This window comes from Cotesia glomerata, linkage group LG5 (genome assembly GCF_020080835.1).
Source record: "Cotesia glomerata isolate CgM1 linkage group LG5, MPM_Cglom_v2.3, whole genome shotgun sequence".
Lineage (NCBI taxonomy): Eukaryota > Metazoa > Arthropoda > Insecta > Hymenoptera > Braconidae > Cotesia > Cotesia glomerata.
In genome coordinates this window covers 27,633,134-27,645,218 of record NC_058162.1, presented here as the reverse complement: position 1 = coordinate 27,645,218, position 12,085 = coordinate 27,633,134, and the positions used below count along the sequence as shown (strand labels likewise).

The window sequence follows — 12,085 nt, the reverse complement described above, 5'->3', positions numbered from 1 at the left end:
CTGTATTTTATTTTTATTTACATGCACAGTAGATTCTAAACAAACAAAAAAACAAAACACTTTTTAAAATACTGTTTGTAGTAAAAAATAATATATTAAAGTTTATGAATTTTTTAATCTGTAATTTGAAAAGAAAACTATTGTAATAAGTGTATGTAAAATTTATCAGAGCAACTGTTTTTAAAAATTCTGCCTTTGATAATACTATTTGATTTGATTTGATTGTTATCATACGTTGAAACATAAACAATAATAATTAAATTTAATCTAGAGCCTCTTTTAGTTGATTTAAATCATAAACAAACCACCGAGATGCATTTTTTACGGTATCTCTGACGACATTACCACCAAAGCCAATAAATGCATCTGCTGGTGGACATGCCTCAAGATCGGTTGCGCCATCACCGATGTGAACAATTGTTTTAAAATTGTAATTTTCTTTCAACCTTTTGATGACTTGTGCTTTACCACCACTTTTAGCCGTCAGCTCGTTCTCATCAAATCCACCAAATTCTCCTAAAATTTTATCATAATTATTATTATTATTATTATTATTATTATTATTAATATTATTATCAACGAACCGGCAAAATTAAAGAGAAGACGGTTGGCAAAAATGTTATCTTGAGAAATATTTAATCGAGTAGCGACTGGTGATATCAGACACCGAAATCCGCCAGATACCAGGAAGACTTTTTTATTTTTTTCATGTAACTTATCGACTAGCTCTCTGAAATTAAAAAATTTAATCACCGTATTAGTCAATGATAATTAATTAGATTAAATTTAAATTAATGATAATGATGATTATACTTAATTCCTGGCGTAAGTTTTGGTGGATGAATTTTTATAAATTGTTTTATTTGCTCCAAGCTTGGTCGTATTATATTCAGCCGAACTGTTAAAGATTGTTGAAAAGTCATGTTTCCTTGCATCGCTTTTTTAGTTCTAAAATTACAATATAATATTTTATTTTATCAGCTAAAATAACTAAATACGGTATTTGCAGTGTGTGTGTGTGTGAGGTTTTAAAAAATAAATAACTTACAGCTCGGTAACTTGATCTCCTTTTCCGCAAAACTTGGCAAGTTCATCGATTCCCTCTTCTTGAATAACCGTTGAATCGACATCAAACGATACGGCATCCGCATTTTTCCAAATTATTTTAATATCTTCAGCGTTCATTTTATTTAATCTAATTAATATATGAATAATAAAATTTATTATTATTATTGTAACTAGTGTCTTTGGTTAAAAAATATTTTTTTCTAAACTTGTAACTGTATAATGATGATTATGATGAGACTTTAGATTGATTAATCGACTAAAAATTGTTCCGTTTAATCGTTGAAACCACCACATTAATAAATGATCGCGTGTTAGCCGTAACTGACGGTGGTGGGATATGATATAGTTGATCTGAGCTGATCAAGTTATGAAGAAGTATGTTGTGCCAGTCTGCCACTCATTCCAACTCTAAATTGTTTTTTCTCTTTTTTTTTTCAATCCCTATCTCTATCTCTATATATTACTCTTTTTCTCTTTCTCTTTCTTTCTTTCATTCAGTCTTTCTCTTACTTTTCTAGTAACAGCTGTTGGAGCTAGCAGCTAAAACTAGTTTACTAGTATCTCATGTTTTACAAATAATAATAATAATAAATATTTATTTATTTAATTATTTTAAAATGTGTGATGGTTACAATAATAATAATGAAGGTCATATGTTGAGGTAATGATATTACTAAATCCGTTCATATTATTTTATCTCATCTTCATTTCAATTTTCATGATAAAAAATACCCCCCACACGTGTACTTAATAAATTATTATATGATTATACATTTTTGGACTTATCTTGATATAATTTTTTTTTTTTTGTTTTTAATTGATAAGATCTTTTGTTTTTTTTTTATTAATTCATCAAAAACAGATATTTAATGTAAAAGAGGATATGTATGTTTTTAAAATATAAGAAGAGAAATATCTTTAAAAAGATATTTTTTGTAAATATTATTTCAATAAAGACAGGTAAAAATATCTATTATATTAAAATAATATAAAGAAGCAATGATGAATAATTAATAAAAAAAAAAAAAAAAAAAAAAAAATAGTTTGTGTGTCATGTGTATGACACTATCGCCAAGGTCTTGTGAATAGTAAACAATAAATTAGTAATAGTGATGGAATAATCATGTTGTTGATTATGTTGATGATGATGCTGATGCTGGAGTTATTAAATCAAGGGTATTCCTTTCCCCTTTACATCATTTGCGAGCTTGTATAAATATACTCACCGTAATAATTATTTCGTTACTTATTCACTTGTAAAGTTTCACATAGGTGTACGACACAATTGTTTAAATTAAACAAAAAATGTCATTAAATATTTTTATACTTAAAAAGTTTTAAAAATGATTATTGTTAATAAAATTAATAAAATAGTAGTTATTTTTAGTTTATTGATAATACTTTTAAATGATGATGTGGACTGTGATTCTGAAACCGTCGCGATCGAGAGCACAACTCTAGTAAAAAATGATAAAAATGATAAAAATTATAAAAATGATAAAAATGACCCATTAAATAAGAGTAATAAAAAAATTTTACAAATTAAAAGCATACCCGGATATCCTGGATCACGAAGTGATGTTTATGAAATACTTATGGAGCCTTATTATTTTGTAAGTATTTGTTGAATAATATTTTTTTGTTTCATTATATTATATTTAATAATATAATAATTTTTGAATGGTTATATAGTACATTGGAAAGAAAGGGCTCGCTGAAATAAAAAGTTATGATGATGAAGAAATTTTAGTAAATGGACCAAAAGGTAAACTTATGTTTCAACAATTGCCAGAAGGTTTGAGAATTAACGGAACTATCAGTGGATTGCCTTTTGGAGTATACAAGTTACATATTAATGAAAGGGGACTTGTTTCAAAGGGATGTAAATCAAGTGGAGGAAACTACAATCCATATAAGGTAAATAACTTTTTATATTAAATTACCACTTGTATAATTATTTTCTTTAAATAAAAAATATCAATTACAGGTTGATGATTTAACACTGGATCCATTGAAAGACATTGGTGACTTGGATGAATTTCAGGCACAAGATAAAATAACTCAAATAAATGTATTGAGCAAATACTTGACGTTGACTGGAGCTAATGGAGTAATTGGACGTACAGTTGTTGTACAAAATTCACAAGATTCTTATCAAAGTTTTCCAGTTTGTGGAATTATTGGAGTCGCTTAATATTTATTAATTAGAGATAATCTTTTTTTATATATTTTTACTGACATTTTGTCAATAGTATATTGTATAAATTCATTATTCTTATTTAATCTTTAAGTTATCATTTGAAATTAGTTTTATCATTAATCAATACATTAACGACTGTTAATATCAATTAAAGAAATCTGTTATGTAGTTTTATGACAGGATAATTATATAACACTAATATTTTTTTATTATTTAATAAACATTACTGTCTTTAAAAATTTTTATTTATTTTAATTATCTACAGTTATCTTGAAAAATCACTGTATTAATTTATCAATTAAGAGAATTTAAAAAGTAATAAAAACATATGAATTTTTTTTTAACTAAATTAATTATAAAAAAAATTTCATCAGTATTTTTAATTTTTATTTTTTAATTCAAAAAGATATAACATTTAATAGTTGAAAAATTTTTCAATAATTTAAAAAAAAAAAAAGATAACCGCTTGACCCCGACGTGATTTGAACACGCAACCTTCTGATCTGGAGTCAGACGCGCTACCGTTGCGCCACGGAGTCTTGTGCTCATAAAATCATTTATTGTTATACAAATTTTAACAGTTGTAATTACCTTTACATAATTGTAACGATAAATATTAAAAATGAAAAGCGAATGCAGAATACAAAAAGAAGTGAATTACTCGGAAAATCATGATAATAAAATTAAGGTGAATATTCAACTAATATAATACTGTGTCTTTTTTCACGTAATTCTTCATAGTTATTAACAATAGTTTAAGTTACCGTGTTACAATAACGGAATTGATTTTTTTACAACGTTAATCGTAAAAAAAAATTAATAAGCAATCGAGATTAACACAGCTAAGTGGGAGACTTAAGCGTCAATTAAAATCTTTGCGTATTTCAAACCACAGTTATTAAATTACGCCAGACTTGAATATATATACTTAATTAATAATTGTTAATTCTTCTTTTAAAAAACTATTTTTTTTTTTTTCCCTTAAATATGGTGACAATTTTTATAAGTATTTAACAAATTAATTGATTAAAAATGACTAAAGATATAAAAAGTATGGAAATTGAAGAAAAAATTAAAAAGCCAGGTAATATTAATTTAAATACAATATTTATAAATTTGAAATGTAATCTTGAAATAGTTTTATTTTGTCTGGTACGCTTTTAATTTATTATTTATATGCACTATTAAACATGATAAATATTTTAAGTGGCAATTTTATAATTAAAACAATTAATAATGTATTAACTATTATTTATAAAATAATAATTGAATATGTATAGAAAATAGCCGATTATTTTTAGAAAAAGTTTACGCAATAAAATAAGATAATAAGTTTCGTAATTAATAGACAGAGATTTACTATTAAATTGTCTATAAAATTATTAATATTGAAAAAATGAATTTAATTATTTAAATAATTGAAGGTCAAAGTTAATAACAATTGCCGATAATCAATGTCATTAACTACTTACTGATATGATAGGACAATATAAAATATTTTTATAAATAATAATTATTTTTGTTTACAGGAGGCTTTGGAGCAAGACATTTCCAATGTTTGTTATTATTTTTCGGGATAACTATTGCATACACCAATCGATTGTGCTTGTCATTGGCAATTGTCGCGATGAAAGGTGATGAGACCGTAAGTTTTATATTATCTCTTTAATTAAATAATGAGACGATAAATTTTCCATTGATCGTACTAATCATTTCCAATAAAAGCTACTGTTTATTTATAATTAAATGCTAAATAAATGCTATCACAGAAGCTTTCATCACACAAGACATAAAATAACAGATAAGAGCGGAAAAACTCCCTGGTAAAACTGGATAACACTGATAAAATTATTTTCCTCAATTACTGTTAAATTAGCTTAGTAATGAAATAAATCTATGTGATTTTTTTTTTTTTTTTTTTTTTTTTTTTTTTTTTTCTTCCAACAGACTCATCAAATAGACTCTGATCATGCCGGAATTGTTTTGAGTTCTTTTTTTTGGGGCTACACGATTATGCAAATACCATCTGGATATTTAGCCAGAGAATGGAGTGCTAAGCAAGTATTAGGCTGGGGAGTTTTGATTAATGGAATATTAAGTTTACTTGTTCCAATGGCAAATGATAAAGGGGGTTGGGAAGCTACTTGCGCTTGCCGAGTCATCATGGGCTTGAGTCAAGCTTGTCTTTTGCCTTGTGTACATACGTTTTTATCAAAGTGGGTGCCACCATCTGAAAGAAGCCGATTAGGTAATTATTCACTTATTCAAATTTGTTATAATAATAATAATAATAATTGATGATTTTACCTTAGGTAGTATTACGTATGCAGGAGCACAATTTGGTACTGCGATATCTTATCCTATTTCTGGAGTTTTGATTCAGTACGCCGGTTGGCGAAGTGTATTTTATTTTTTCGGCGCAGCGGCTATCTTATGGTCGTCTATATTTTTTTTGTGCAGCTACGATACACCGATTTTGTTGCTCCAATCAACCCGTCAAATCTGCTGTATTAAGATAACCGATACAGAGAAAAGGTTCATTGAAGGTAATCTTTTAAAGTCTACAGAAGATATATCTGAAAAGGTAAATAAGTTAATTTTAATAAAAATAAATAAAAATTGTTTAAATTTAAATATTTTTTAAGGGAAATATTAAAGCACCTTGGATTAGTATTCTTACCTCTGTACCATTCTGGGCGCTGGCGATAGCTCACTGCGGACAAAACTGGGGATTCTGGATGTTGTTGACAGAGCTGCCAACTTATATGGCAAATGTACTAAAGTTTGATTTTAAAAAGGTAATAAACTCTCGAGCGGTTTATCAACAATAATTATTTTAATAATTATTGAGAGTCGAAAATTATAGAATGGACTGATATCAGCATTACCTTATCTGGCTATGCTACTGCTGACGGTCCCAGTGAGCTGGTTGAGTGACTGGAGTCAAAAAAAAGGAGTTTCACGGGGACGAGCAAGAAAAATAAGCAACACAGTTGGTCACTGGGGTCCTGGGCTGGCTCTCCTGGCTCTCGCATTTGTTCCAGAAGGTTACACTACTTTACCAGTAATTATATTAATTTTTGCGGTAGGTCTCAACGTTGGTACACTTTGTGGATTCCAACTTAATCACATTGATTTAAGCCCAAACTTTGCCGGGGTTCTTATGTCCATCACCAATTGTTTAGCTTCGGTGGTTGCTATTCTTGCTCCTATTATTGTCAGTTTCATCGTTAAAAATGAGGTAATTTAACTAAAATAATTAATTAACAAAACTTTAAGTAAATTTCGAGATTGATTTGATTTTTTTTTTTAAGAGTAATGTACAGCAATGGCACACAGTATTTTATATATCAGCAGCGATCTACTTTTTGGGTAATTTAATATTTATAATATTCGGTAAAGGTGAAATACAAAAATGGGATGATCCTAATTTTCAGAATAAAAATCAAGGAAAAATTATTTCAAATTAATTACAGTTATATTATAAATATTGTGATATTAAATTCTATAATTTTATTAACATTGGTGATTTATATTTCATCATAAATAGTAACGTATATAATTTTAATGAATAATGAAAATTTTTATTTAAAAAAAAAAAAAAAAAAAAAACCAATGTAACTTTTGTATTGAGAAAAATAAATTTTGTTTATAACAAATTAACCGATCGATAATTAGATAATAAAACACGTGCTATCACTCATGATTGTCCTCGGTACCAAAAGATAAGTTGTTAATTTATCATAAAAAATGAAGAAAAAGGTAGTAATAGTGATAAAAAAAAAATTAACAGCGATACAATATATAAGAATTGATAGGAAGAAAATCTTAGACACAAGTCTCTGGTGATTGATGTGAATAGTTGGGATTGCGATGTTTTAAAATACGTATAAATATATAGAGACAAAACGTGTACCTTGAAAATAACCACGTAATTCGCGGACTCTTTGCTGGAGTGGGTAGTGGGGTACTTTTCGTACATATAGAACGCCATAAAACCTCGTTGATGCGATCATTTTTGTTCAAAGTTAATCCGTTTACTTAACCGATAACATTTAAAGTGTAAGAAAATCACGGCAACCAGAAAGAAAAAAAAAAAGTATAAACAAGAAGAAGAAGAAGAAGAAGAAGAATAACAAATAGTGCGTGATTTTTATAAATAATTAAAAATGACTCGACTGTCAACTCGCCGGATTTCAAGGGCGGAAAATATGAGGGTTCCACCTAATCCGCCAAAAGGTATTTCAATAATTATTATATTATAATTGACCTAATATTAAAATTAAAACACTTAATAAAGTATTAATCTTGTTGTAAAAATTTATCTATCAAATGTATCGATATAAAATAAGATAAGCCGGTATAAGATGTTACAATTTCGATTAAATGATTAGATAGAGTTAAATAAATATAAAAATATTACAGCATCAATATGCTGAGAATGCAGAGATTACACAAGGTAATTATTCTCGACACGTAAAATTGACGAATACTTGAGCATCTGCTTGTAAACCGTCTACATTCTTACATATTTTATTTTTATATAACTTTGTCAATAAATAAACCCGTAAAAAAAAAAAAAAAAAAAAAAAAATAATAATTATACTTTTAGTTTTGTTAATTTAAATTTTTAAACAAAAATAAATTCCTTTAGTGTTTATTTTTCTATTATAATTAAAAAAAAAAAAAAAGAGTCCTTGAATTATGTCGTTTAGTTTTCGTAATACTAAATTGTAAATAAAACTTGCAGCATTAATAGGATGCCGACATATCCAGATATTACTGTTGACACTGGGATTCTTTTGTTGCTACGCTGTAAGAGTCGCGCTCTCAATTTCGCTGGTGGCAATGGTCAAGCCAAATACCTCGGATCCTGACATCGAGGTGTTTGACTGGAGCGAGAGTGTCCAGAACACGATTCTGAGCTCGTTCTTTTGGGGATACGTGATAACACACATACCTGGTGGAGAACTTGCTCAAAGATTTGGAGCACAGAGATTTCTGTGCTTTGCTGTTGGAATTTGCGGCGTTGTTACGATATTAATTCCGACTGCGGCGACTTACGGAGGCTGGCAGGCTGTTATTGTCTTGAGAGTCCTGACTGGGGCGTGTCAAGGTGTTATTCCACCGGCAATGCATACTATTTTGTCTAAGTGGGTGCCTGTTGATGAGAGAGGAAGAGCTGGTAAGTTTAAATCAACTAAAATATTTATTAAATATTTAAATCAACCTGAATAAATAATAAAAATTTAAGTAATGATGACATTGATTGATAATTTAAAAAATTAAAGGAAGCTGCACGTATTCGGGTGGATGGTTGGGGAACGTGATCGCATTACTAAGTTGTGGCGTCATCTCTGGTTCATCAATCGGCTGGCCCGGTAGTTTTTACATATGGGGCGGTATTGCAACTCTTTGGTCCATAACTTATTACTTTATGGGTAAAGAATCTCCAGCAGATCATCGTGGTATTCCATTAGACGAAAAAGAATACATTGAGATCAGCCTTGGAGTAACAGAGATAACTCAAGTAATAAATTATTTATTTTATTTCATTTTTAATTTTTAATTTTTAATATATCTAATATATCTAATATATTTAATTATTATTATCACAGCCGTTAAAGACACCTTGGACTGCCATTTTAACGTCAATACCCGTTTGGGCTCTTTTAATTGCCCAGTGCTCTCAAGCTTGGGGCTTTTGGATGCTCTTGACAAAGACACCGGCTTATATGAGCAGTGCAATGGGCTACAATATACAAGAGGTAAAATTATATTATTATTTTAATTTTTTTAATAATTAAAACGAATTGTTAAATAGAGAATATTAATTTAACCGGTAATTTTTTTTTATTTATAATGAAATAACCATCAAGGCAATGAATAATCGATGACACTTGATTAGAAATCATCTAATCGTATATTGTCCTCAAGGTCTGGCTGTTCATGACAATCGATCAGCAAGGCTTTATATAAATTACAATTAATATTCTCTAGGTAAAATACTAAATTGACCTTACGTTTGCAAGATAAGGGTCAAGATTAACCGGAAAAATCTACCTCATACGTGATACGTTTAAATAATTAAATATAAATTATTATTTGGTTGTTTATTTCTGTAATAGAATGGCGTGGTATCAGCTCTGCCGTATTTAGCGGCATGGCTACTTGGTTTTCCAATTAGTTTTACGGCAGATAGGTTGGTTAAGCGCGGCTACACGTCATTACAATCAATGAGAAAAATAGCAAACACTGTCGGAGAATGTATACCCGCAGCAGCGCTCATCGGACTGAGTTTTATTAACAGCGAGCATCGGAATGTCGCCGTCGTTGTTCTTATAGTGTCGGTGGCTTTTAATGTTGCGGTATTCAGCGGTCATCAAATGAATCACATGGATCTGAGTCCTAATTTTGCCGGTACTCTTATGGGTATTACTAATGCTTCAGCCAATATATGTGGTATTATGGCGCCACTAATTTATGGAGTTATAGTTTCTGATCCAGTATGTATTTTTTTTTTTTTTTTTTCATTTTTTTTTCCATTTATTTATTTATTTTTTTTTTTTTTTAGACTGACATTACTCAATGGAGAAAAGTTTACATACTTTCCGCGGGTATTTATATAGCTGGTAATTTTGCATTTGTATTTTTTGGCAAAGCGACAGTACAATCTTGGAATGATGGAACGCAACATACGCTTGGAAATTCAACTGCACGTGAAAGTTATAAAATTCAAGAAGAACCGATGCCTTATGAATCTATTAAAAAAGATAATGAAAAAGATATTATTGCAACTAAATTGTCACACATCCAAAATACTCAAAATGATCTCAAATAAATATTTCCATTTTCATTATCATCAACAAGCACATCATAGTCATTTTTTTTTTTTTTTTTTAACATTGTAAATATTTACCAATAAGGTAAAAGAGTTACTCATCAAATATATTAAATAATTAATTAAATTTTTTGATTATAAATAAAAATAAGTACCTCAGTCATTTTTCACGTCATCACCAGGATTTACCGAACAAAGAGCTTTAAATATGATTAAAGTCCCAATTACACTTGTAAATAATGTAATGTAAGTTACGTAGGACCTGTGAGTCAATTCTCCTATCGGTATTATCCACATGTATTCCTTGGTTTCCTTAAAAAATAAAATAAATAATAATTATTTAAACAAAATTTGTTTATTTAATGAATTTGCTTACGGTTTGATAAGGAATTTCCCGCCATTTAGTAGCTAATTCTACGCAGGAATCACATAAATCTATCAAAGAAACTTGGTACTCTTTGATACGTTTTTTACACCCCAGCAAAAGCTTAGGGAATGGTAAAATAACATTGGCATAATCTTCTTTTTCTTTGGCACGCTGGTACCGCTGATGAATCGTCAAGTTTAACGTCGTCGCGTCAAAATTCAAAGCTGTGCAAATTGATACTCTTTGCGGTTTAGCTTCTTCAGCGAATAATTCGACGTTTGTTTCTCCGACTGCGCACGCTCGAATCTGAAAATTCATCATTCAATACTTGGTAATTCAATAAAATATTAACAAAGTATCTTTTATAATTACATTCGTGAATCGTTGTAAATCAGCTAGCTCATCAATGTTGACATACAGTTCTCGAGGTAATTCTAAATATAGCGCGACATGACAGTCGTAGTTTATGTATTTTTTCGCTTCTACTTCATAATTAATTGTTCTGAAATAAAATAATCATTTTAATTTTTTTATTTTTGGTGAAAAAAAAAAGCATTTAGCTAAATATTTTTATAAAATCTAAAATACAATAAAAATATGTGATAAAACAAACCTGTGAAATCCATTTCCATCAACGTGAAAATTAACTTGAACGTTCGAGTCACAATAAATGGTATTTAAAATATTTAAATAAATAAATATAGCTATAATATTTCGAGCGTACATTTTTTTTTTTATTTATTTTTGGTTATTTACTAACACAAAGTTATAATAATAATAATAATAGTGACAATAATAAACGCCGGGTCAGCTGACTAGTTGTTTGAATTTTATCCGGTAGATCTCGCCACTTGTCGGTTCATATCTTTCATTTTTTAACAACTAAATGAAAATTTAAATTATACGCTGCGCGCGCACGCCTCAATTTTAACCAATAACTAATCAGGGAGTATATTTTTTCATTAGTTCGATATATATCGAGATTAAGCTGCACTTCAATTCGATCACACATCACACGTTCTACTTGACAGAATATAAAATGATATTTTATTTTTATTTACATATATATATATACTCTTTGATTATCACGTAATTATTATATTAACAGAATTACTAACATAGTAAAGGATAAAAATAGAATATTTAGATAATCGGTTGTCTTAAAAAAAAAAAAGTAAATGACTACGATTGGTCGTAAGCAAACATCTATATATAAGTATATATACAACAATACGCTTTGGCGGGTTGCGTCATTCATTTATTATTACCGAAAAACTTGTGAATAATAAAACGATTAATTAAAGCAGAGCCGGAGTAAAGTTTTAATGATTTAATTAAACTAAAATAATTGATATATATATATGTATTTAAATTATTTATTCTTTTGTTGGAAATATAAATCTGGAGGGGTAGAAAAGTCCGGTAATTTTCCATCGTTGTATACTTTTAATTAAAGTTAGATTATTTAATTAACAATTAATAAAGGTTTTATCGTATACAGCAACAAGTGTTTGACGTCACTGATAAAAATAGGGTACACAAACAGGAACTGGACATATCGCGTAGCATCTACCGTTAATTAATTAATTAAATAAAATCTAAACAACAA

The 12,085-nt window shown here is 28.7% G+C and overlaps 5 protein-coding genes and 1 non-coding gene across 7 annotated transcripts; 3 read left to right on the top strand and 3 right to left on the bottom strand.

Moving 5' to 3' along the window:
* Positions 1-108: 108 nt before the first annotated feature.
* On the bottom strand, positions 109-1,428 carry LOC123266392 (phosphoserine phosphatase). Its single transcript, XM_044730652.1, has 4 exons — positions 1,049-1,428; positions 814-948; positions 585-730; positions 109-516 (listed from the first exon to the last, which is right to left on the bottom strand). The coding sequence occupies exons 1-4, from the start codon at positions 1,183-1,185 to the stop codon at positions 263-265; spliced, it is 672 nt and encodes a 223-aa protein (XP_044586587.1). The 5' UTR covers positions 1,186-1,428; the 3' UTR covers positions 109-262.
* An 88-nt stretch (positions 1,429-1,516) lies between these two features.
* Positions 1,517-3,416, top strand: LOC123266390 (superoxide dismutase [Cu-Zn]-like). The gene is made up of 4 exons (XM_044730649.1): positions 1,517-1,729; positions 2,456-2,681; positions 2,761-2,985; positions 3,056-3,416. The coding sequence occupies exons 1-4, from the start codon at positions 1,686-1,688 to the stop codon at positions 3,260-3,262; spliced, it is 702 nt and encodes a 233-aa protein (XP_044586584.1). The 5' UTR covers positions 1,517-1,685; the 3' UTR covers positions 3,263-3,416.
* Positions 3,417-3,735: 319 nt separating this feature from the next.
* Trnaw-cca lies at positions 3,736-3,807 on the bottom strand. The gene has a single exon. It is a non-coding gene; the product is annotated as a tRNA-Trp (tRNA).
* A 472-nt stretch (positions 3,808-4,279) lies between these two features.
* Positions 4,280-6,738, top strand: LOC123266385 (putative inorganic phosphate cotransporter). The gene is made up of 7 exons (XM_044730641.1): positions 4,280-4,352; positions 4,798-4,913; positions 5,216-5,516; positions 5,581-5,852; positions 5,914-6,066; positions 6,135-6,509; positions 6,583-6,738. The coding sequence occupies exons 1-7, from the start codon at positions 4,301-4,303 to the stop codon at positions 6,736-6,738; spliced, it is 1,425 nt and encodes a 474-aa protein (XP_044586576.1). The 5' UTR covers positions 4,280-4,300.
* LOC123266391 lies at positions 6,361-11,251 on the bottom strand. 2 transcript variants are annotated; one of them, XR_006509767.1, is made up of 6 exons: positions 11,090-11,251; positions 10,849-10,978; positions 10,486-10,782; positions 10,265-10,421; positions 8,229-8,429; positions 6,361-6,477 (listed from the first exon to the last, which is right to left on the bottom strand). XR_006509767.1 is itself a non-coding variant. In XM_044730650.1 (5 exons), the coding sequence occupies exons 1-4, from the start codon at positions 11,200-11,202 to the stop codon at positions 10,266-10,268; spliced, it is 696 nt and encodes a 231-aa protein (XP_044586585.1). In that variant the 5' UTR covers positions 11,203-11,251; the 3' UTR covers positions 9,877-10,029; position 10,265. The 2 variants fall into 2 exon arrangements, 1 of the variants encoding a protein (XP_044586585.1); XM_044730650.1 differs by lacking the exons at positions 6,361-6,477; positions 8,229-8,429 and adding an exon at positions 9,877-10,029.
* On the top strand, positions 6,895-10,128 carry LOC123266384 (putative inorganic phosphate cotransporter). Its single transcript, XM_044730640.1, has 6 exons — positions 6,895-7,507; positions 8,019-8,453; positions 8,560-8,798; positions 8,887-9,036; positions 9,397-9,774; positions 9,843-10,128. The coding sequence occupies exons 1-6, from the start codon at positions 7,438-7,440 to the stop codon at positions 10,107-10,109; spliced, it is 1,539 nt and encodes a 512-aa protein (XP_044586575.1). The 5' UTR covers positions 6,895-7,437; the 3' UTR covers positions 10,110-10,128.
* Positions 11,252-12,085: the final 834 nt, after the last annotated feature.

Coding starts and splice junctions, on each gene's coding strand:
- LOC123266385 (XM_044730641.1), top strand. CDS start 4,301: ATGACTAAAGATATAAAAAGTATGGAAATTGAAGAAAAAATTAAAAAG. Junction 4,353..4,797: donor AGAAAAAATTAAAAAGCCAG/GTAATATTAATT, acceptor TTTTGTTTACAG/GAGGCTTTGGAGCAAGACAT. Junction 4,914..5,215: donor CGATGAAAGGTGATGAGACC/GTAAGTTTTATA, acceptor TTCTTCCAACAG/ACTCATCAAATAGACTCTGA.
- LOC123266390 (XM_044730649.1), top strand. CDS start 1,686: ATGTGTGATGGTTACAATAATAATAATGAAGGTCATATGTTGAG. Junction 2,682..2,760: donor TTATGGAGCCTTATTATTTT/GTAAGTATTTGT, acceptor ATGGTTATATAG/TACATTGGAAAGAAAGGGCT. Junction 2,986..3,055: donor GAAACTACAATCCATATAAG/GTAAATAACTTT, acceptor TATCAATTACAG/GTTGATGATTTAACACTGGA.
- LOC123266392 (XM_044730652.1), bottom strand. CDS start 1,185: ATGAACGCTGAAGATATTAAAATAATTTGGAAAAATGCGGATGCCGTA. Junction 949..1,048: donor GGAGATCAAGTTACCGAGCT/GTAAGTTATTTA, acceptor TTGTAATTTTAG/AACTAAAAAAGCGATGCAAG. Junction 517..584: donor TCTTCTCTTTAATTTTGCCG/GTTCGTTGATAA, acceptor ATAAAATTTTAG/GAGAATTTGGTGGATTTGAT.
- LOC123266384 (XM_044730640.1), top strand. CDS start 7,438: ATGACTCGACTGTCAACTCGCCGGATTTCAAGGGCGGAAAATATGAGG. Junction 7,508..8,018: donor TCCACCTAATCCGCCAAAAG/GTATTTCAATAA, acceptor TAAAACTTGCAG/CATTAATAGGATGCCGACAT. Junction 8,799..8,886: donor GAGTAACAGAGATAACTCAA/GTAATAAATTAT, acceptor TTATTATCACAG/CCGTTAAAGACACCTTGGAC.
- LOC123266391 (XM_044730650.1), bottom strand. CDS start 11,202: ATGTACGCTCGAAATATTATAGCTATATTTATTTATTTAAATATTTTA. Junction 10,783..10,848: donor ATTTACAACGATTCACGAAT/GTAATTATAAAA, acceptor ATGAATTTTCAG/ATTCGAGCGTGCGCAGTCGG. Junction 10,422..10,485: donor GGGAAATTCCTTATCAAACC/GTAAGCAAATTC, acceptor TTATTTTTTAAG/GAAACCAAGGAATACATGTG.